This window comes from Lampris incognitus, chromosome 2 (assembly GCF_029633865.1).
Source record: "Lampris incognitus isolate fLamInc1 chromosome 2, fLamInc1.hap2, whole genome shotgun sequence".
Taxonomy (NCBI): Eukaryota; Metazoa; Chordata; class Actinopteri; order Lampriformes; family Lampridae; genus Lampris; species Lampris incognitus.
In genome coordinates this window covers 145,889,430-145,914,674 of record NC_079212.1, presented here as the reverse complement: position 1 = coordinate 145,914,674, position 25,245 = coordinate 145,889,430, and the positions used below count along the sequence as shown (strand labels likewise).

At 45.9% G+C, this 25,245-nt stretch overlaps 1 protein-coding gene across 1 annotated transcript in view; it reads left to right on the top strand.

Annotated features, from left to right (window-relative positions):
- The window catches only part of megf6b (multiple EGF-like-domains 6b), a 238,777-nt gene that overhangs the window by 92,549 nt on the left and 120,983 nt on the right, over nt 1-25,245 (top strand). Inside the window, exon 5 of the mRNA XM_056273072.1 lies at nt 12,876-12,998. Coding sequence (XP_056129047.1) covers nt 12,876-12,998 — 123 coding nt within the window. The remainder of the gene's footprint in view (nt 1-12,875; nt 12,999-25,245) is intronic.

Below are 25,245 nucleotides of genomic sequence, written 5' to 3'. Positions count from 1 at the left end.
ACCATCGAAGAAGATGAAAACACCAGCAGGTTTTTAGATCAGGGTTATAAAATGAAACAGGAACCCCCCCCCCCACACACGCACACACACACACGTCCTCCTAATGAAGGCTGTAATTTTCCATGACCTCTGAGACGGTATCAGGGGTCTGATGGATTGTTTATTTGGCAGTGGCGTCTTCTAGAAATGTCGCAAGGCTGACATGTCACTCGCCTCGTACATGTGGGAAATGTGGCGGTCGTCCTGATCGCAGTGTGTCCCACAGACTGTCCTGTGGGATGTAAACCCGGGTCACGCCACGCCACGCCTCAACACACTCACTCACAGCTTTTCTTTTGCATTCATCTGAAGAGATTTGATGCCCTTCATGATATCTAATCGCCTTCAGAAGTTTAGTGTTTTTTTCTGTTTCTCTGAGGAGAAGACATGACAGCTGTGTTTCCTCTGGATGGAGGGATGGAGAGATGTTACATATCTGAACGTCCTACAGGACTTAGTACAGACACAGAAAGTGGGTTGGAGGTGATTTATGACAGGGATCAGCTGTGTCTGTGCTCTGCTGACATGCAGTGGGCCATGAGGACGAGGAGAGCTGCTGCCCGGGGTTGCTGGCACTACTGTAACAACAACTGTAACGAGGAATGTATGGCGGGCTGCAGCCTGGTGTGGCCTCAAATACCTGCTGTATCAGGATTCCTCTGATCGTGACAAACTGAAAAGACTGTGTGTGTCTGTGTGTGTGTGTGTGTGTGTGTGTGTGTGTGTGTGCTGATAGCCACTCGCATGTTCACATCTGGGAACATGTGGTCGTTTATTGGTTGTTCACACCAGAGAGCCAAAACGTGTTCTGTGTCTCAGGTATAAATGCCATCAGGTTGTATACAATGAGATGAGGTGGGATTAGAGTGGAATATATTACAGTAGATTAGAGTGGAATATATTACAGTAGATTAGAGTGGAATATATTACAGTAGATTAGAGTGAAATATATTACAGTAGATTAGAGTGGAACATATTACAGTAAATTAGAGTGGAACATATTACAGTAGATTAGAGTGGAACATATTACAGTAGATTAGAGTGCAATATATTACAGTAGATTAGAGTGGAATATATTACAGTAGATTAGAGTGGAACGTATTACAGTAGATTAGAGTGCAATATATTACAGTAGATTAGATTGGAACATATTACAGTAGATTAGAGTGGAATATATTACAGTAGATTAGAGTGGAATATATTACAGTAGATTAGAGTTAAATATATTACAGTAGATTAGAGTGCAATATATTACAGTAGATTAGAGTGGAACATATTACAGTAGATTAGAGTGCAATATATTACAGTAGATTAGATTGGAACATATTACAGTAGATTAGAGTGGAACATATTACAGTAGATTAGAGTGCAGTATATTACAGTAGATTAGATTGGAACATATTACAGTAGATTAGAGTGGAACATATTACAGTAGATTAGAGTGGAACATATTACAGTAGATTAGAGTGCAATATATTACAGTAGATTAGAGTGTAATATATTACAGTAGATTAGAGTGGAACATATTACAGTAGATTAGAGTGGAACATATTACAGTAAATTAGAGTGGAACATATTACAGTAGATTAGAGTGGAACATATTACAGTAGATTAGAGTGCAATATATTACAGTAGATTAGAGTGGAACATATTACAGTAGATTAGAGTGCAATATATTACAGTAGATTAGAGTGCAATATATTACAGTAGATTAGAGTGGAACATATTACAGTAGATTAGAGTGGAACATATTACAGTAAATTAGAGTGGAACATATTACAGTAGATTAGAGTGGAACATATTACAGTAGATTAGAGTGCAATATATTACAGTAGATTAGAGTGCAATATATTACAGTAGATTAGAGTGGAACATATTGCAGTAGATTAGAGTGCAATATATTACAGTAGATTAGAGTGGAACATACTACAGTAGATTAGAGTGGAACATATTACAGTAGATTAGAGTGCAATATATTACAGTAGATTAGTGTGGAACATATTACAGTAGATTAGAGTGGAACATATTACAGTAGATTAGAGTGGAACATATTACAGTAGATGAGTGGAATATATTACAGTAGATTAGAGTGGAACATATTACAGTAGATTAGAGTGGAATATATTACAGTAGATTAGAGTGAAACATATTACAGTAGATTAGACTGGAACATATTACAGTAGATTAGAGTGGAATATATTACAGTAGATTAGAGTGGAACATATTACAGTAGATTAGAGTGGAACATATTACAGTAGATTAGAGTGGAACATATAACAGTAGATTAGAGTGGAACATATTACAGTAGATTAGTGTGGAACATATTACAGTAGATTAGAGTGGAACATATTACAGTAGATTAGAGTGGAACATATTACAGTAGATTAGTGTGGAATATATTACAGTAGATTAGAGTGGTGAATACATATTTCAAGAAGAGGGAGGAACACAGGGTGACGTACAATAGTGGAGGAAAGTGCACACAGGTGGACTATATCTTATGTAGAAGGCGCCATCTAAAAGGGGTTGGAGATTGCAAGGTGGTGACAGGGGAGAGCGTAGCCAGGCAGCATCGGATGGTGGTCTGTAGGATGACTTTGGAGACCAAGAAGAGGAAGCGAGTGAAGACACAGCCGAAGATCAAATGGTGGAAGTTGAAGAAGGAGGACTGTTGTGTGGAGTTCAGGGTGGAGTTAAGACAGGCACTGGGTGGTAGTGAAGAGTTGCTGGATGGCTGGACAACCACTGCAGAACCGCTGGGAAGGATGTGCAGCAGGTTAGGGCGATCAAGGATAGAGATGGAAATGTGCTGACAAGTGAGGAGAGTGTGCTGAGAAGGTGGAAGGAGTACTTTGAAGGGCTGATGAATGAAGAAAATGAGAGAGAGAGAAGGTTGGATGATGTAGGGATAGTGAATCAGGAAGTGCAGTGGATTAGCAAGGAGGAAGTGAAGGCAGCTGTGAAGAGGATGAAGAGTGGAAAGGCAGTTGGTCCTGATGACATACCTGTGGAGGCATGGTGGTGTTTAGGAGAGATGGCAGTGGGGTTTTTAACTAGATTGTTTAATACATGTCTGTGAATGTTCTCTTTCATCCAGGTCATGGTTATCCAAAGGATGGAAATCAAGTGCAACTGGACTTGGTATATATCCGTGAAGATGTTTTGCCTCTCATCCAAGAGGCTTCCTCAGTTCCTCAGTCAGAAAGGCACGAACTGAGGAAGCCTCTTGGATGAGAGGCGAAACTTCTTGCACTTGATTTCCATCCTTTGGATTGTTTAACACAATCTTGGAAAGTGAGAGGATGCCTGAGGAGTGGAGAAGAAGCATACTGGTACCGATTTTCAGGAACAAGGGTGATGTGCAGAACTGCAGCAACTACAGAGGTATAAAGTTGATCAGCCACATCATGAAGATTTGGGAAAGAGTGATAGAAGCTAGGTTAAGAGGAGAGGTGACGATCAGCAGCAGCAGTATGGTTTCATGCCAGGAAAGAGCACCACAGATGTGGTGTTTGCTTTGAGAATGTTGATGGAGAAGTATAGAGAAGGGCAGGAGGAGTCACATTGTGTCTTTGTAGATTTAGAGAAAGCATATGACAGGGTGCTGAGAGAGGAGGTGTGGTATTGTAGGAGGAAGTTGGGAGTTGCAGAGAAGCATGTAGGAGTGGTGCAGGATATGTATGAGGGAAGTGTGACAGTGGTGAGGTGTGTGGTTGGAATGACAGATGGGTTCAAGGTGGAGGTGGGATTACATGGAGGATCGGCTCTGAGCCCTTTCTTGTTTGCAGTGGTGATGGACAGGTTGACGGACAAGGTCAGGCAGGAGTCTCCATGGACTATGATGTTCATGGATGACATTGTGATCTGTAGTGAGAGTAGGGAGCAGGTGGAGGAGAGCCTGGAGAGGTGGAGGTATGCACTGGAGAGAAGAGGAATGAAAGTCAGTAGGAGCAGGAATACCTATGTGTGAATGAGAGGGAGGACAGTGGAATGGTCAGGATGCAAGGAGTAGAGGTGACGAAGGTGGATGAGTTTAAATACTTGGGGTCAACTGTCCAAAGTAACGGGGAGTGCAGAAGAGAGGCGAAGAAGAGAGTGCAGGCAGGGTGGAGTGAGTGGAGAAGAGAGTGCAAGCAGGGTGGAGTAGGTGGAGAAGAGTGTCAGGAGTGATGTGTGACAGAAGGGTACCAGCAAGAGTTAAAGGGAAGGTTTACAAGATGGTAGTGAGACCAGCTATGTTGTATGGTTTGGAGACAGTGGCACTGATGAAAAGACAGGAGGTGGAGCTGGAGGTGGCAGAGATGAAGATGATAAGATTTTCATTGGGAGTGATGAAGAAGGACAGGATTAGGAACGAGTATATTAGAGTGACAGCTCAGGTTGGACGGTTTGGAGACAAAGCAAGAGAGACAAGATGGAGATGGTGTGGACATGTGTGGAGGAGAGATGCTGGGTATATTGGGAGAAGGATGCTGAATATGGAGCTGCCAGGGAAGAGGGGAAGAGGAAGGCCAAAAAGGAGGTTTATGGATGTGGTGAGGGAGGACATGCAGGTGGCTGGTGTGGCAGAGGAAGTAATAGTAGTAGTAGTAGATTAGAGTGGAATATATTACAGTAGATTAGATTAGATTCCCTCAAATTGGCCTCATATATATTGAATGTTCAATTAATGCAGTAGCAGAGCAGCAAATACTCCACCCGTCTACCTGCCTGTCTGCCTGTCTGCCTGTCTGTCTCTCTGTCCCTCTACCTGTCTGCCTGTACCTCCCTTGCATTCTTCCCTGAAGTCATGACCTTTCACTCCACCCTGACCTGGTGGAGTGAATGGCAGACAGACTACTTTGTCTCAACCATGTAATCTCATTGGAAACACACACACACACACACACACACACACACACACACACACACACACACACACACACGTTTGCCCTCAGGGGGTCCAGATCTTGGAAACGTCTCTGATGTGACAGTGGCAGGAGGGGGTTGATTGAGACCCCTCCCTCCTTTTTATAAGACTGGTTCGTTTTGTGGGTTTTTTTCTTCATTTGTGTGTGTGTGTGTGTGTGTGAGTGAGTGACTGTGGACCAGGTTCAGGTTCTGCTCTCTGTAACCTGCCTACTGTCTCTGCTGGAGCTTTCAGCTCAGTCAGGGATCCATGAAGGTCCTGTGGGAGCCTTATAGAAAATCCCACCGCTGCCCCCTGCAGGTCAGTGTGGGTACAGCCCGACTACCCGACGACCCACATGATGATGTCAGAGGTCATCTGGGTCAACGTCCTGGATCAGTTTGAATGTCTCATAGCTATAAAGAAACTACATAGTGTTCATCATACAGTGGACAGCGCCAGGACATAGCAGGTTACTCATTAGAGGTCTGGCTCATGGTCTTATTAGAGGTCTGGCTCATAGTCTTATTAGAGGTCTGGCTCATAGTCTTATTAGAGGTCTGGCTCATAGTCTTATTAGAGGTCTGGCTCATAGTCTTATTAGAGGTCTGGCTCATAGTCTTTTTAGAGGTCTGGCTCATAGTCTCAGGTGAACTCTGGCTGAGCATTCAGTTTCAGGAACTTCTCTAATGACATGATGTTAAACTTTTATCTGTATTATAATTTTATGTTTTTTCCTTTCGTATTGTTTTGTTCTATCTATTGAATCAGGGCTTCCTAAACTTGCTCCTGCTGTGACCCGGCTGAGGGGATGGTTTTCGGACCCGGGACCCACCAGATTTTTTGTATAGTGAAATAAGCGTTACCTGTCAATAAATAACAACCAGTACAGTATTCCCATTTTCAGTATTCTGGTTTCTAATGGGGGCGGCACGGTGGTGCAGTGGTTAGCGCGGTCGCCTCACTGCAAGAGGGTCCTGGGTTCGAGCCCTGGGGTAGTCCAACCTTGGGGGTCGTCCCGGGTCGTCTTCTGTTTGAAGTTCGCATGTTCTCCCCGTGTCTGCGTGGGTTTCCGGGGGCTCCGGTTTCCTCCCACAGCCCAAAGACATGTAGGTCAGGTGACTCACTCGTACTAAGTTGTCTCTAGGTGTGAATTTGTGTGTGTGGGGGGGGGGCTGTGTGATGGCCTGGTGGTCTGTCCAGGGTGTCTCCCCACCTGCCGCCCAATGACTGCTGGGATAGGCTCCAGCATCCCCGCCACCCTGAGAGCAGGATAAGCGGTTTGGATGATGGATAGATGGATGATGGATGGATGATGGATGGATGGATGGATGGATGGATGGATGGATGGATGGATGGATGGATGGATGATGGATGGATGATGGATGATGGATGGATGATGGATGGATGGATGATGGATGGATGGATGGATGGATGGATGATGGATAGATGGATGATGGATGGATGGATGGATGGATGATGGATGGATGGATGATGGATGGATGGATGGATGGATGGATGGATGGATGGATGATGGATGGATGGATGGATGGATGGATGGATGGATGGATGGATGGATAGATGGATGGATGGATGGATGGATGATGGATGGATGGATGATGGATGGATGGATGGATGGATGATGGATAGATGGATGGATGGATGATGGATGGATGGATGATGGATGATGGATGGATGGATGGATGGGTTTCTAATGGTTTCAACTCTCAGTGACCAAATGAAACAGACAAGGCCTGTCAACATTAAAAACATTATTTTAATGATCATTTCGAATATACTCAAGTACTGCATTGTTTGCCTTGACTCAAAAGGTATAGAACGTGTTTCTGGTGCACTCACCTGGCCCCCTGCTGCCACCCATTTGCGGGTCATGACTCATAGTTTGAACCCCACAGCTCTGGATGGCTTGTGTGTTTATCCTTCCCGTGCTGGCGATGGTGTGTCCTACCGGCCTTCTCGCCACCGTCTCATGTCCTCTGCTGACCCGCAGCGGGTCGGCATTCCTGCTCCCTTACTGGGCAGAGTGACACATGAGCCTGAGAATGACCCCTCTCTGACCTCTGCTGACACGGCCATGCAGGTGTGTGGCCTCGGGGGGGGCCCCAACACCCTTAAACACCCCCCCCCACACACACACACAGCATGTCATCCATACATTGGCATGCGATGAGGAGTCAAAACCGCGGGTTCTCCTCCCAGAGCCCTGAATCATCCCCATGACTCCGGGTCACATTTTTCTATTTTTCTCTGAGCCGAGGCAGCAGGACATGTCCTACTCTTCTTACTCCCTCTTTCCCTGGTCAGCTTTATGTGTCCTTCTGTTCTCCATCATTCCCGTTTTTCTCTCTCAGGTCAGGACACTAATTAAGTGAACGGCGCACTTTGACCCCTGGCTTGTGAAATCCTTCTGGCGCTGTAGTCCTGCTGAGGTCCGGCTAGAAACAGCCTCGTATCCTGTTTTGGACCCTGGCTTGTAGTTTGAAACAGTCTACCACGTAGCGTTGTTGTCGGTTTCATTAACCGCTGGGACCGATTTGTTTGGCTTTGTGTAATGATATTTATTCCAAACACTGATGATGGTAAATGATCGTTTAGGACTTAGGTGACGGTGGTGTTTATGGGTTTTATGGCATGCTGTGATGAATTTGCAGGAGAACTGCTTTGCAGCATGAAAAAGGCAGTGTTTTTAGAAATACTATTTCCAGATGCTGTACTAAACTGACAGGGAAATAGTTTAATTGGGTAGTTAAATGGTAGCGTTGTCCGGATCACTGAAATTCCCTGGAAGAATAAAAAAAGTCTTCAAATATCTTTTCTTGGCATCCTCCCTCCTCTTCTGTAACTGTCCTCTTTTTGTGGACATGAAAAAAGGTTAACAGGATGGGTGGATGTTTGGCATCCCCGCCAAGGCCCCCCCCCACTTTCTGCTCTGGTGTGGGCTATTCTGACATCCTCCTGTTGGCTGTTGGGGATGGAAGTGGTCCTGGGATTCAGCAGCGTGTCATCATGTCAAAAAAACACAACGGAAACTCCCATATGAGGACGGTTCAGATTCGGCTCCAGCGGTGGAAACTGTAAAGATTTAGAGTAACGAAGACTCAGACCGTAAAGTACGTTTCAGAAACTTCAGGAACAGCACATAAATCCATGCTCCCCAGCCCAGACAGCATCCGGATGTGGGCCACTTCAGGCAGTGATGCGGCACTGATGGTCTTCTTCTGGCCCTGACAAAATGGATGTGAGCCTGAAGTGGCCCACATGTATAACAGCAAATATGGCCCAAATATGCCATATCAAATGTGGGCCTTTTGTGGTAAAGATGCGGTGCTCTGGGCAAAATGTGGTCTGGATGTGACCCTGAAGTGGCCCGTGTGGTAAATGGTGAATATGGCCCAAATATCACAAAACTAATATGGGCCACCTTTGGCAAACATGTGACACATGCGGCCTTGCTATGGCTTGGTTCTGGCCCAGCTTTGGCAAACAGCAGTGGACCACCCAAGTGCCATCATTGCACACGGTATGTGGGCCGGATGAAGTGTCGGGTGTGGGACGGGTCCAGGCCACAGCAATTTAGCTATCTGGGAGTGCTGGTAATTGTCACAAAGTAGTGATGAGCAAAAATGAACGAATGACTGTGTGCGGGATGTACCTGCAGCAGGAATGAAAATACCTGTGTTTATTTGTATGAAGTTCATCATAATATTCCATTCATATTCCCATGGGAATAACGCTCAATGGGATAGTTCTTATTTCTTTGTGTTACGTTACAATGATGCCCCCTTCTGGTATAACCTGGTTATTACTGGTTGGTTGGAGTTGGCTGTCTTTGCTACAGTCGCTCCTTTTCCGTGAGGATCGTGGCGAAGACGGTACGTCAAAATAGGAGCTGCGCTTCTGTTTTGTGATATAATGTGTCATCATGTGCGTACCAGTTTTATCTAAGTGTAACGAGCCTTATGGATGTATGTAGGTCACACTGCATGGAGAGCAGACAGTTGTGAATGTTTGTTTTGCTTATTTTTATTGAATATATTGATGCTAGGTGAACACGTTCTGAAATGCTAGCTAATGCTAATGCAACTTCTGGCTGTATTTTACTTTCATATACAGGAGCTGGAGTATCGTTCATGTTGTAACGAACTTGACCTACTGTTTTGAGTCATTGCCAGACAATAACAAGCAGGACGTTTGTCGCCTGAACTGACGTATCTGCATGGATGTGGTTTCTGCTTTTGAGTCGTGACCAGAGTATAGAAGTTACATACCGAGTCAGCCCGTGGATTGTACTGAGTGCTCATGAATCCCCGGATATTCTCACTCATACGGACCCCGCCCACTCATACTGACCCCGCCCTCTCATACTGACCTCGCCAATACTGGGTACTGCTCCCACTGCCTGCTACCGTGGTGCTGTCACTCAAAACACAGGAAGCGGGACAACCAATGAATCATTGTCTCGAGCCGAGACAGCCTGGCAACCACTCACTGAACGAGGTCAGATGGACCGTTTTCTCGAACTGGGCCGTGTGAGTGAGCGAGAAGCGATTGAATCGGACTCGAGCCGAGACAGACGGAAGGTTAAAATGAACCAGATTGAAAGAACTGCTCTTTCGAACTAGGACGTTTGCTACTTGCCCCTCGACAAGAACGACGGGTCGTTGTCAGCGACATTTCTGTAACATCGGATTGAGCTCAGATTGCCTACCCACATACAAGTGGGATGCTGACTTAATGCATTAAAACGAATATTTTATCTTCATTCATGTAAATTTATCGGTGCTGTGCCCTCACAGGGTAACCGATGGAATCTATCAAATCCGCTGTGGCGACCCCTGGGAAACAGGGAACAAGCCGAAAGAAGAAGAATGTAAATTTACACATGAGGACTGGTAATGCATTGAAGACAAGTTTTGCGGGGTGGACAGCACCAGCTGCCGAACTAGCATGTACTATAACAGAGTGTCACGGAGAAACTGACGCCATATTCAAGTTCGATACATTTACATGTATCAACTCGAAGGAACCGAAGAATCGGTCCACCCATCATTAGTCACAGGTGCCCGTTAATCCTCTCTAATGTACGAGCACAAGCGCCCTCTAGAGCTTGGAGGATAGACCTGTATTACTGTACATAGAATGAACATGGGCCATTGGAGCGTTACAGAAACGGGGCTCTGGGCTCCGACACATTCAGTGCCCCATATCACATCACATTATTCAGTTCCCTGTGATGGCCTGGCGGCCTGTCCAGGGTGTCGTCCCGCCTGCTGCCCAATGACTGCTGGGATAGGCTTCAGCATTCCGCGACCCTGAGAGCAGGATAAGCGGCTTGGATAATGGATGGATGGATGGATTGTTCATTTCATATTGACTTTTAACAGTCTTTCTGTTGGCCAGGGGGACCGCCGTTTACGGTGTTCGCCCGCGTGAGGTGTCTTAAATCCGCCGCAGGGTTCGCGTTCTGTAGGAGATGGATCCTTTCTGTGATATCCAAAGGAGTTGAATCAAGTGCAACTGGACTTGGTATATATCCGTGAAGACGTTTGGCCTCTCATCCAAGAGGCTTCCTCAGTTCGTGCCTTTCTGACTAGACCAAGCTAGTCTGACTGGCTGGTGATGAAACTCAGATATTTATCCTCTAGGAGTCGTTGTCAGAGCTATTGATATGCGTGGCTCTTTTGTGTATCGATGTTATGGCTGCGCCCGTCGTTATCGGAGCTATTGATATGCGTGGCTCTCCTGTGCACGAACTGAGGAAGCCTCTTGGACGAGAGGCGAAACGTCTTCACGGATATATACCAAGTCCAGCTGCACTTGATTCAACTCCTTTGGATGATCATGACCTGGATGAATGAGAACATTCACAGACACTCTCTGTGATAGAAATGAAGTGGGGAAACAGGAGGATTCATCTGGGATTTGATGGACATGACGGACGTACTATTAATGGGAGAATGGTGTGTGTGTGTGTGTGGGGGGGGGGGGCAGGAGACCTGGATGTTGTCTCTCCCTTATGTGTTTCATACTCCTCTAAATGAATGTTAATGTTATTACATAGGTGTTGTTGCCCTTTTATTACTTGTTGTATTGTTAAATGTTTATTTTCATGTCATTTTGAAAGTACACTGTTTTCCTCGGCGTTGGACTAATTCACTACGTGGTAAGTGCGTCTAAGAATACACACAGTTTCCTTTTAATAGCGCTCATGAATCACAGTTTTCCGAGCACTGAGCGAGACCCTTCCAAGCTCTGAGGAGTCCGATCCAAATTCATTCATGGAAGACATTTGAAACATAATCACACTGACCTGAAATGAAGGAGAGAGTGAGAGAAAGAGAGAGGTTTTTTTCCAAATCATTGTGTTAGAAAAAAAGAAAGAAAAGAGCTTCTTTTTCCAGCGCTGCTTTTAGCAAGACCCGGCGTGTTCAGGACGCCATGTTGGCCTTGCACATGTGGCTGATGTTTTTGATGCTGCCTACATTTTTTCCCTTTGACTTTCCACTCAGCTCTTCATCTCACCACAATAGTGCATTCATCCATCCAGCCTGTGTTGTTTTTTCTTTACAGAGCACTTTTTGGCAATAAAAGACTTTTCGACTAAGATGTAGACAGACAGAGAACGTATGGCGGGGGGGGGGCATGAACAGCAGCAAAGGCAAAGCAAGGTGGGTTTATTTCTGCAGCCCATTTCATCCACGCAGTCTATTCAGAGTGCTTCACAAAAGGCATGCAAGCATAACTGCAATAAAAGAAAAAGACAAAAAGAAGCGAGGGAACACAGAATAAAAATGTATAATAGAAGTTCCTGGGGCATTATCCATCCATTATCCATCATCCAAACCACTTCTGCTGCTCTCAGGGTGGCGGGGATGCTGGAGCCTATCCCAGCAGTCATTGGGCAGCAGGCAGGGAGCCACCCTGGACAGGCCGCCAGAACATCACAGGGCAAAAAAAAAAGAAATGGCAGCTGTGATCTGTGTGGTCCAGCTTAACAATCAAATCTGAATGAACACCATGCAGAGTAGGCTTTTTACATAACCACATAACCTGCCAGAAATAAGGTCAGACAAGTCAGCAGTCGAAACAGAAGGGAGCATAAAGAATCGAGCCCTCTTCCTGCCGGTTAAAAACGTGGGTGTTTATAATGAAGCTTGCCGGAGTGTTAGCCAGACAACCCTTTAGGAATTTGGGTACAAGAATGGGTATGAGTACCTCAGTAGCGTGAAATTTTGTTGAGAGCTGGTCACATGTCTTGCCCCTATACATGTGTATATCAGGCTAACACGGGCCCATATGAATGACCCCCCCCCCATGTCAACTTTGTACTTTGTAGGGTGGCCTAATTGCTCATATGGGTGGTCTTAGCCCACTATAAAATGCGTTTATCTGAAAGGATAAAACTGCTACTCTCCGGCTTTGGAAAAAAGATGGACTCAAAAAGAGGTAAAGTGTGATGTAGTGAAGTGCAGCGGTGAACATGAACCTTTTTAAACCGGATTTAAGTGAACTCGTGCTTAGGGCAAATCTGATCTCTTCAAGTAGCTTGTTCCAGTTGCGAGTTGGATAGTGACTAAAGCTGCCTCACCATGTTGGCTCTTTATCCTGGGGACCAAGAGCAGAGCAGCCTCAGATGACAGGAGAGGTCTGGAAGGTTCATAATGTACAATCAAAGGTCCAATGCTGGATTTGAACTCAAGGACACCGATTAGTCTTGAACCCACACAGTACACATTTATCCAGTTGTACAAGTGTGTACTGTGTGTGTGCGTGTACCACAGTCGTGCTGATTACAACCTAGAGTGTCCCGCCAGGGCACTCTGGGTTGTAAAGGGTCATGTATGTGTTGAGTGTTGCACTATCAACATTGTGTTGTGTTAACATTGTGTGTTGAGTGAATTAACATTTCCTTTGTTTCTTTCTGTAGATGTGAATGAGTGTGAGGAGACCAATGGCGGCTGCGAGGCACTCTGCTGTAACACTATCGGGAGCTTCTACTGCCGATGTCCCCCCGGCCAGAAACTAAAAGAGGAGGGAAAAACCTGTGAAGGTAAGTCAGTATACACGAGACAGTCTACACTGGAACAGTACACACCAGGGGCCTCATATATCAGTCATTACTACACACATGGGATTTTTTAGCCCTGAAGTTTGTCTCAGAGACCAGTGTAGAACCTGGGTAACCCCTGAATTTTGACACCGATTGACTAACACTGTCTTTGCAGGCCTGGGTGATTGCTCGTTACAAGTGGTAGACAATAGCTGTAAGGAGGAGGGAATTACAAATGACCATACTTTGCTGCTGACTGTCAGACAACATTGAGGGCTAAAAAATTCAATGGGTGTTTGCGTGGCAATTATTTAATTCCACTCTGACAGTACTTGAGGAACGAGACAAAAAACTCTTACAGTATTGTCACACGATTTTAATATACGTTCAATGAACAGACGCATCCAAGCCCAGGTGCTTGGATGTGCATCGATCAGTACAGTACAGTCTCTCTTATAGGGCAGTTGTCTGTTCTTCCCCTCTTTATCTCATGTCTTCCAGCTCTCATCCACCAAGGCCACTTCTCCAATTAGTGTGTACACACTTGCTACACTCAGTGAGTCTCCCATACAGCCAACAATTAACAATAAGCTCTTACTTGTGCACCTGGAGAAGACACTTTATAAGACTACCTGTGTTCTACTACACATGGACTTCAAGCATCCATCTATGCAATGTAAGGTCATGGTGAAAGATGAAAAGTAAGCAAACATTAAATAGAATTGCCCTCACAGTGTGTACGCACAAATTTGCCCATAATATTGATTGATACATGAGGCCCCAGGACAGTAGACACTATTACAGTACAGTAGCGCTTCTGGTGTCTCGAAAAGTACTCTATAAATGTAACGATTATTATTAATATTACATACTAGGACAGTAGATACTATAACAATACATACCAGGACAGTAGAAAATATAACAGTACATACCAGGACAGTAGACGCTATAACAGTACACATCAGGGCAGTAGACACTATAACAGTACATACCAGGACAGTACACACCAGGACAGTAGACAGTGTAACAGCATATACCAGGACAGAAGAAAGACACTATAACAATACACACCAGGACAGTAGACACTACAACTGTACATACCAGGACAGCAGACACGATAACTACATACCAGGACAGTAGACACTCTAACAGTACATAACCAGGACAGTAGACACTATAACTACATACCAGGACAGTAGACACTATAACAGTACATACCAGGACATCAGACACTACCACTACATACCAGGACTGTAGACACTATAACAGTACATAACCAGGACAGTACACACTATAACAGTACATACCAGGGCAGCAGACACTACCACCACATACCAGGACAGTAGACACTATAACAGTACATAACCAGGACAGTAGACACTAAAACAGTACATACCAGGACAGCAGACACTACCACTACATACCAGGACAGTAGACACTATAACAGTACATAACCAGGACAGTAGACACTATAAATACATACCAGGACAGTAGACACTATAACAGTACACACCAGGACAGTAGACACTATAACTACATACCAGGACAGTAGACACTATAACAGTACAAACCAGGACAGTTGACACTATAACTACATACCAGGACAGAAGACACTATAACAGTACATACCAGGACAGTAGACACTATAACAGTACACACCAGGACAGTTGACACTATAACTACATACCAGGAAAGTAGACACTATAGCAGTACACACCAGGACAGTAGACACTATAACTACATACCAGGACAGTATACACTATAACAGTACATACCAGGACAGTTGACACTATAACTACATACCAGGACAGTAGACGCTATAACAGTACACACCAGGACAGTAGACACTATAACAGTACATAACCAGGACAGTAGACACTATAACTACATACCAGGACAGTAGATGCTATAACAGTACACACCAGGACAGTTGACACTATAACAGTACGTACAAGGACAGTAGACACTATAACAGTACATAACCAGGACAGTAGACACTATAACAGTACATAACCAGGACAGTAGACACTATATCAGTACATAACCAGGACAGTAGACACTATAACTACATACCAGGACAGTAGACACTATAACTACATACCAGGACAGTAGACACTATAACAGTACATAACCAGGACAGTAGACACTATAACAGTACATAACCAGGACAGTAGACACTATAACTACATACCAGGACAGTAGATGCTATAACAGTACACACCAGGACAGTTGACACTATAACAGTACGTACAAGGACAGTAGACACTATAACAGTACATAACCAGGACAGTAGACACTATAACAGTACATAACCAGGACAGTAGACACTATATCAGTACATAACCAGGACAGTAGACACTATAACTACATACCAGGACAGTAGACACTATAACTACATACCAGGACAGTAGACACTATAACAGTACATAACCAGGACAGTAGACACTATAACAGTACATAACCAGGACAGTTGACACTATAACTACATACCAGGACAGTAGACGCTATAACAGTACACACCAGGACAGTAGACACTATAACAGTACACACCAGGACAGTTGACACTATAACTACATACCAGGAAAGTAGACACTATAACAGTACACACCAGGACAGTAGACACTATAACTACATACCAGGACAGTAGATGCTATAACAGTACACACCAGGACAGTTGACACGATAACAGTACATACAGGACAGTAGACACTATAACAGTACACACCAGGACAGTAGACACTATAACAGTACATAACCAGGACAGTAGACACTATAACTACATACCAGGACAGTAGACGCTATAACAGTACACACCAGGACAGTAGACACTATAACAGTACACAACCAGGACAGTAGACACTATAACTACATACCAGGACAGTAGACGCTATAACAGTACACACCAGGACAGTAGACACTGTAACAGTACATAACCAGGACACTAGACACTATAACAGTACACACCAGGACAGTAGACACTATAACAGTACACACCAGGACAGTTGACACTATAACTACATACCAGGAAAGTAGACACTAAAACAGTACATAACCAGGACAGTAGACACTATAACTACATACCAGGACAGTAGACACTATAACTACAGTAGATGCTATAACAGTACACACCAGGACAGTTGACACTATAACAGTACACACCAGGACAGTAGACACTATAACAGTACACACCAGGACAGTAGACACTATAACAGTACATAACCAGGACAGTAGACACTATAACTACATACCAGGACAGTAGACACTATAACTACAGTAGATGCTATAACAGTACACACCAGGACAGTTGACACTATAACAGTACACACCAGGACAGTAGACACTATAACAGTACATAACCAGGACAGTAGACACTATAACAGTACACACCAGGACAGTAGACACTATAACTACATACCAGGACAGTAGATGCTATAACAGTACACACCAGGACAGTAGACACTATAACAGTACACACCAGGACAGTAGACACTATAACTACATACCAGGACAGTAGATGCTATAACAGTACACACCAGGACAGTAGACACTATAACAGTACACACCAGGACAGTAGACACTATAACAGTACATAACCAGGACAGTAGACACTATAACTACATACCAGGACAGTAGACACTATAACAGTACACACCAGGACAGTTGACACTATAACAGTACACACCAGGACAGTAGACACTATAACAGTACACACCAGGACAGTAGACACTATAACAGTACACACCAGGACAGTAGACACTATAACAGTACACACCAGGACAGTAGACACTATAACAGTACACACCAGGACAGTAGACACTAGGGGTTTCCAGTTCTGGTCTCTGGGAACTCTTAGTACTGCTGGTTTTCTGTTCTGTCGGGTAGCTGACTTAATATAATGAATGAATAAAAGATGATAGACAGATGGATAGATAGATAGATAGATAGATAGATAGATAGATAGATAGATAGATAGATAGATAGATAGATAGATAGATAGATATTTCATGACACTATAGAGACTGTCTGAATTTACAAAGAAAAGCCAAGTGAAAAACGTAACCAGGTTAATTTTTAGATATTAAAATTTAAACTGTTGAGTATTTAAATCACTACTTTCGGCTGCTGCCGTATTAAACTGTTTAGTATTAAACAAATGCTCCTTTAAAATTCAGAAATGTGAGGAAGTGTTTTTATTTTTCCCATAAATCTCACTCCAAGCACCGGAACACGTCTGTCCGTGTGTCCTTCCAGCGCTGTCATCCATCACATGCAGTTATTACTGCGACGGGGACTCGTTGCTGCGCTGGTGTACTCTGCTGTGGAAAGAGCGGTGTGGCGGTATTAAGGTTGTGTGTATGTAACTCTGGCTGGCTGTGGAGGATCTGGCAAAGCGGGCATGTGGTTTGGGAAGACGCCCGCCATCTGTACCGACACTCACCGAAACACGGCTTCCTCCCTCATTTCCCCCGGAGATCCTGGGTTTGTTTGGGTCGGCATAGCTTGAGGTTTGGGAGTTCGGCTCTTTTAATCAGAATAATGGCTCTGTGCTCCGGCCAAGCCTCGAGGAGATGAGCTGGAATGCCCCGGAGCGCGTCTGCCTCCCAGAGGAGCCGGAGAGCGGTCTGGTCCAGGCCTGGTTATGAAGAGAGGTAATGGGAACGCTGTCACAGCTGGCTCTCACAGCGGCACTCACTGTGATGTCTGGTGGGCAGAAAAACCTACAGGCCAACGCACGAAGGTCTCGACTGTCTGAATACGCCGGCGTGTCTGCAGGAGACGGTGTAGGAGCAGGGACGGACACATGGCCAGATGTTTGGATGGACAGATTTGTGGATGTGTGTGGATCCGTGTTGGCAGATGTGTGGGTGTGTGTTGGATGGATCTGTGGATGGATGTGGTGTGGACGGATGGATATTTGGACGGGTGTGTGAGAGAGCCGTGGTCCAGTGAGCGGGCAGCTGTTCAGACAGATGAGTGGATGGATGTGAGGTGGACGTGTGTCAGCGCTGCATGTTGGGAGTTGTAAAAAGACAGATGGACAGTGTGTAGACGGGTGAAGATGGATCTTGATATAAAAGGTTTAGGAGTAATCCTGTATCAGGACCAGACCTGGAGAGGTGAACCCTCACGCTGTTTGTTTGGATGGCTTCAGCCTTTGGCGGTGTTCCCAGTGACGTGTTTGTTCAACAAGATAAGACGAGATAAGATAAGATCAACTTTATTAACTTATTATAAACTTTATTCATTCCTAGAGATGCACCGCCAGGACAGGCAAACCAGGCCCCGTCTCAAAACATTTTCTTTGGAAAGGGCCCCCGATGGCCACTCATACCAGCACCAACTACTATAAACCCCCTTAAACCTCCCATAAAGACACTGTAGAGTGGACAGAGAGACACATAGAGAGAGAGAGACAGAGAGACATAGAGAGACAGTGAGACATAAAGAGAGAGAGAGATTTTCGGTGATTTTCAACAATCCTTTAATAAAAATTACAAAAAGTTACAACACAACGAGCAGGATAAAGACCAGCATGGTCAGTAACACGAGAGTCACGGAATGTAAACCATGTCAGGACACTCCCCAACTTCAGCTCATCATCAACAACACAGCAAAGCACATGTTTACAACAGCACACACTGCCAACACTGTCCAGGCCGTCCATCATCATGAAGTAGCACAAATCTACTTTAAAACCAGCTCTTCACATGTTTACAAACACACAGACAGCATCATCATTCACAGCATAGACACACAGAGACAGAGACAGAGAGACATAGAGAGAGACAGAGAGAGGCAGAGAGACATGGAGAGAGACAGAGAGACATAGAGAGAGAGAGACAGAGAGACATGGAGAGAGACAGAGAGACATAGAGAGAGACAGACAGAGAGACAGAGAGACATGGAGAGAGACAGAGAGACATAGAGAGAGGCAGAGAGACATGGAGAGAGACAGAGAGACATAGAGAGAGAGAGACAGAGAGACATGGAGAGAGACAGAGAGACATAGAGAGAGACAGACAGAGAGACATGGAGAGAGACAGAGAGACATAGAGAGAGACAGACAGAGAGACATGGAGAGAGACAGAGAGACATAGAGAGAGACAGACAGAGAGACAGAGAGACATGGAGAGAGACAGAGAGACATAGAGAGAGACAGACAGAGAGACATGGAGAGAGACAGAGAGACATAGAGAGAGACAGACAGAGGCAGAGAGACAGAGAGACATAGAGAGAGACAGAGAGACAGAGACAGAGAGACATAGCGAGACATAGAGAGAGACAGAGACAGAGAGACATAGAGAGAGACAGACAGAGAGACATGGAGAGAGACAGAGAGACATAGAGAGAGACAGACAGAGAGACAGAGAGACATGGAGAGAGACAGAGAGACATAGAGAGAGACAGACAGAGAGACATGGAGAGAGACAGAGAGACATAGAGAGAGACAGACAGAGGCAGAGAGACAGAGAGACATAGAGAGAGACAGAGAGACAGAGACAGAGAGACATAGCGAGACATAGAGAGAGACAGAGACAGAGAGACATAGCGAGACATAGAGAGAGACTGAGACAGAGACAGAGAGACATAGAGAGAGACAGACAGAGACATAGAGAGAGACAGAGAGACATAGAGAGAGACACAGACAGACAGAGAAACAGAGGCTGTCTTTACACCGCTGTACCGTCCTCACTTCTAACACTATTTGGACACGATACATCAAAATGTTCATCGACTTCTTGTGACGCACACAATGTAACAATGTTACAATGTAACAATGTAACAAGCTGTGTGATGTAGTTGTGTGTGTGCATGGTGTTATTTATTATTTTTAATAACGATTATGTTTGATCACGCACCATTGATCAAATTATTTTGTTTTCAATTTTTATTTTTTTGGATTTCCTCCTCCTTTTTCTCCCCAATTGTACCCGGCCAAATATCCCACTCTTCCAAGCTGTGCCGGTCGCTGCTCCACCCACTCTTCCAAGCTGTGCCGGTCTCTGCTCCACCCACTCTTCCAAGCTGTGCCGGTCGCTGCTCCACCCCCTCTGCTGATCCGGGGAGGGCTGCAGACTACCACATGCCTCCTCTCATACATGTGGAGTCACCAGCCGCTTCTTTTCGCCTGACAGTGAGGAGTTTCACCAGGGGGACGTAGCGCCCCCCCCCAGTCCCCCCTCCCCGACCGACCAGAGGAGGCGCTAGTGCAGCGACCAGGACACATACCCACATCCGGCTTCCCACCCGCAGACACGGCCAATTGTGTCTGTAGGGACGCCCGACCAATGAGTGGAGCAGACTGGAGCAGGTGAAGCTGCTGCTGCTCTCCTCGGCTGGTGTGTATGGTGTTGGTGTTGGTGTTGGTGGAGCAGACTGGAGCAGGTGAAGCTGCTGCTGCTCTCCTCGGCTGGTGTGTATGGTGTTGGTGTTGGTATGAGTGGAGCAGCCTGGAGCAGGTGAAGCTGCTGCTGCTCTCCTCGGCTGGTGTGTGTGGTGTTGGTGTTGGTATGAGTGGAGCAGACCAGAGCAGGTGAAGCTGCTGCTGCTCTCCTCGGCTGGTGTGTATAGTGTTGGTGTTGGTATGAGTGGAGCAGACCAGAGCAGGTGAAGCTGCTGCTGCTCTCCTCGGCTGGTGTGTATAGTGTTGGTGTTGGTATGAGTGGAGCAGACCAGAGTAGGTGAAGCTGCTGCTGCTCTCCTCGGCTGGTGTGTGTGGTGTTGGTGTTGGTGGAGCAGACTGGAGCAGGTGAAGCTGCTGCTGCTCTCCTCGGCTGGTGTGTATGGTGTTGGTGTTGGTGTTGGTGGAGCAGACTGGAGCAGGTGAAGCTGCTGCTGCTCTCCTCGGCTGGTGTGTATGGTGTTGGTGTTGGTATGAGTGGAGCAGCCTGGAGCAGGTGAAGCTGCTGCTGCTCTCCTCGGCTGGTGTGTGTGGTGTTGGTGTTGGTATGAGTGGAGCAGACCAGAGCAGGTGAAGCTGCTGCTGCTCTCCTCGGCTGGTGTGTATAGTGTTGGTGTTGGTATGAGTGGAGCAGACCAGAGTAGGTGAAGCTGCTGCTGCTCTCCTCGGCTGGTGTGTGTGGTGTTGGTGTTGGTGGAGCAGACTGGAGCAGGTGAAGCTGCTGCTGCTCTCCTCGGCTGGTGTGTATAGTGTTGGTGTTGGTATGAGTGGAGCAGACCAGAGCAGGTGAAGCTGCTGCTGCTCTCCTCGGCTGGTGTGTATAGTGTTGGTGTTGGTATGAGTGGAGCAGACCAGAGTAGGTGAAGCTGCTGCTGCTCTCCTCGGCTGGTGTGTGTGGTGTTGGTGTTGGTGGAGCAGACTGGAGCAGGTGAAGCTGCTGCTGCTCTCCTCGGCTGGTGTGTGTGTGTGTGTGTGTGTGTGTGTGTGTGTGGTGTTGGTGTGAGTGGAGCAGACCGGAGCAGGTGAAGCTAACAGTAAGTGCTGGCATGGCGGTGTGTGTGTGTGTGTGTGTGTGTGTGTGTGTGTGTGTGTGTATGTGTGTGGTGTTGGTGTGAGTGGAGCAGACTGGAGCAGGTGAAGCTAACAGTAAGTGCTGTCATGCTGAGCTGGCATGGCGGTGTGTCGACACGCTCCATCACCACCAGCCGCTCACATGAAGACAGCCTGCCGGCGCCTGGCACCACCCTACCAACCAACTCTGTGCGTGTGTGTGTGTGTGTGTGTGTGTGTGTGTGTGTGTGTGTGTGTGTGTGTAAATTCCTGTGTCTGTTGGTGTGTATCTTTGTTTCTGTGTGTTTAACTGTTAGTGTCTATGGGTTAGTTTATGTGTGCTTGTGTGTGAGAAAGAATGAGATACAGGTAGGAAATGAGAGAGAGAGAGAGAGAGAGAGAGAGAGAGAGAGAGAGAGAGAGAGATACAGGTAGAAAATAGAGAGAGAATGAGAATGAGATACAGGTAGAAAATAGAGAGAGAATGAGAATGAGATACAGGTAGAAAATGAGAGAGAGAGAGAGAGAGAGAGAGAGAGAGAGAGAGATACAGGTAGAAAATGAGAGCGAGAGAGAGCATGAGATACAGGTAGAAAATGAGAGAGAGAGAGTATGAGATACAGGTAGAAAATGAGAGAGAGAGAGTATGAGATACAGGTAGAAAATGAGAGAGAGAGTATGAGATACAGGTAGAAAATGAGAGAGAGAGAGAGAGTATGAGATACAGGTAGAAAATGAGAGAGAGAGAGAGAGTATGAGATACAGGTAGAAAATGAGAGAGAGAGAGAGAGAGAGAGAGAGAGAGAGAGATACAGGTAGAAAATGAGAGCGAGAGAGAGTATGAGATACAGGTAGAAAATGAGAGAGAGAGTATGAGATACAGGTAGAAAATGAGAGAGAGAGTATGAGATACAGGTAGAAAATGAGAGAGAGAGAGAGACAGAGAGAGAGAGAGAGAGAGAGAGAGAGATACAGGTAGAAAATGAGAGCGAGAGAGAGTATGAGATACAGGTAGAAAATGAGAGAGAGAGTATGAGATACAGGTAGAAAATGAGAGAGAGAGAGAGACAGAGAGAGAGAGAGAGAGAGAGAGAGAGAGAGAGAGAGAGAGAGAGAGAGAGAGAGAGAGAGAGAGAGAGAGAGATACAGGTAGAAAATGAGAGCGAGAGAGAGTATGAGATACAGGTAGAAAATGAGAGAGAGAGAGGTTTTGATTTTAAAAAGGTACATTTATTCAGAATACATTACAGTCTAACAGCTGATACTCAAACACAGTCCCCTCTTTATCATCCAGCTCATCCACAAAAACAAAAAGTTTCAGGAAAAAAGACCATTGTGTCTGAACAAGTGTGTGTAAAAACAGAAATTCAAAATAAAATAGCCCAACATGAATACAAGTTCGCCTCGGGGTTTGCAGCGACACAACATCCTGTCCTTAGACCCTCGCATCGGATGAGGAACGACTCCCTAAAAAACCCCTTTAACAGGGAGAAAGAATAGGGAGAAACCTCAGGGAGAGCAACAGAGGAGGATATCTCTCTCCCAAGACGGATAACGTGCAGTGATGTTGAGTTTACACGGTTTACATACCAAAGACATAAAAAGAAACAAAGCCAGTAATACAGATCTTCATCAACTCCCACTATGCACAATACCGCCCCCAGTTCTGGAAAAAGGCCATGTCTGTGTGGAAGCGCTGCTCTGTAGGGTGGTGTTCCTGGTGGAAACCGGTTTCTGAGAAAGTCCTGGACAGCACCAGTCGTGGACATCCAGCCTGGCTCCATGAATCGGCGGCTCCTCCAGCAGCAGTAAGAGGAAGATCGCCCAGGCAACACACTCGTCCACCAAATCTGTCTTAAGCATCATTGAGGAGTTGCAGTTTCACTTTCTGTACCAGTTTCTTCAGTCTGAAGACTTCCTGGTCAGTAAACGTGTTTAAAATCTCCTGTGTTTTTCACCAAACGTCTGACTGAGTCAACAAAAAAGCTTGCAAGTCTGGAAAGTAATTTTCCACCTTGACCGCCCTCAAACCCATGGTGACCTGTAAAAACTTCCTGATTTTCAGGAAAGCACAGCTCCCTTCAGTGTCCACCTGTGTACGAGGAGTGGGAACTAACTCACAGTCACTTTTGTCTATATCCTCCTCAGATGAAGAGGAGGATGGCTTGTTGCCTTTTCAAACCCTCTTTGGTTTTAAATTGTCCTGTCTACCCTCTGTGGGCTTCCTTTTAATAGACTTTTTAAATTTCGTTTCATCATCCAACAGCATCTCTTCCTCTTCCTCAAGTACAGACTCTGCCACTCTAACAGCAGTCTGCTGTATTTGCTTCTTCCGACCACAATTCACATCTCGCCCAGCCAATTTGCTGCACTCCCCGTTCTCACCGTTTTCATTTCCGTCAGCTTCCACCTGTTCAAGTCCTGTCACCTTCTCATCGGGATCAACTTTTTTAACCTGCCCACCTTCCTCTCCTGCCTGCTCAGTCTGTCTGTTTTCCTTGTGTTCTCCAGCCTCAGTCTCTTTCTGTTCCACCACCTGGTCTGTTTCTCCTGCCCCTCGCTCCCCGGCCTCCTGTCTGCCCTGTGCCGACTCGGCAGCGCCGTCTTCAGCCAGAGATGCGCCGCTCGTGGCGGCATTGGGAGACGAAGGCGGCCCTTGAGGATCAGACCTACCCTCACTCCTGTCGGGACAAGAGCTTATTAAATGCCCCTCAGACCCACAGCCAAAACATTTCATCTTGCCGGGTGTAGCAAACACAATGTAGTCAGACTCATCGACCCTGAACTTAAGCTTCAGATCCAAATCCTCCGCATTATCTCTCAGAATCATGACGCCTCTTCTCCTATGGGACACAACATGTCTCAAGTGAGGAGACTGGCAACCAGAAGAGACGATTTTTATCGGGGACACTAAGCTGTCCATATCTTGCAAGCTCCCTCTCCAAAGCTGCATTACTCATGAGTAGGGGAGCATTAGAAATGGTGCTTCTCATGGCAGGATGAACCAGCGGCAGAACAGGAGTCAATGTGTCCTTCATCACCACACCGCTGTCCACCTCCTGGTTGGCTTTATCACCACTATCGATGGACATGACCACAGCACTGTTCATTCTGGATGCTGGCTTCATGCTTCCATACCCCACATGTTCCTCCACCTAGCACGTGACCACCGGAGCCACTTTAATCACATGCCGGCGTGTCAACTTCTCAAACACCGTCCCTCCACCTCCCACAGCGGCCATATTACCCCGCTGAGGGCGGTAGCGCCGCTACCGGAAAAAAAACAACACCACTCAGACCTGTCACCGGAAAAAAACTAACTAAAAGACAACAAAAAAAGCACATGAAAAAGGACAAGACGGGTAGAAAAAGAAACTCGTTCATACCGAAGCAACACACTGCTACTCCGTCCTCACTCGCACTTCCACTGCGCTCGCGGGAGAGAGAGAGAGACAGAGAGAGAGAGAGAGAGAGAGAGAGACAGAGACAGAGAGACAGAGAGAGAGAGAGACAGAGAGAGAGAGACAGAGAGAGAGAGAGACAGAGTCAGAGAGAGAGACAGAGACAGAGACAGAGAGACAGAGAGAGAGAGACAGACAGAAAGAGAGAGACAGAGAGACAGAGACGGAGAGAGAGAGAGAGACAGAGAGAGACAGAGAGAGACAGACAGAAAGAGAGAGACAGACAGAGACAGAGAGAAATAGAGAGAGAGAGAGAGAGAGAGAGAGAGAGAGAGAGAGAGAGAGAGAGAGACAGACAGAGAGAGAGAGAGACAGAGAGAGAGAGACAGAGAGA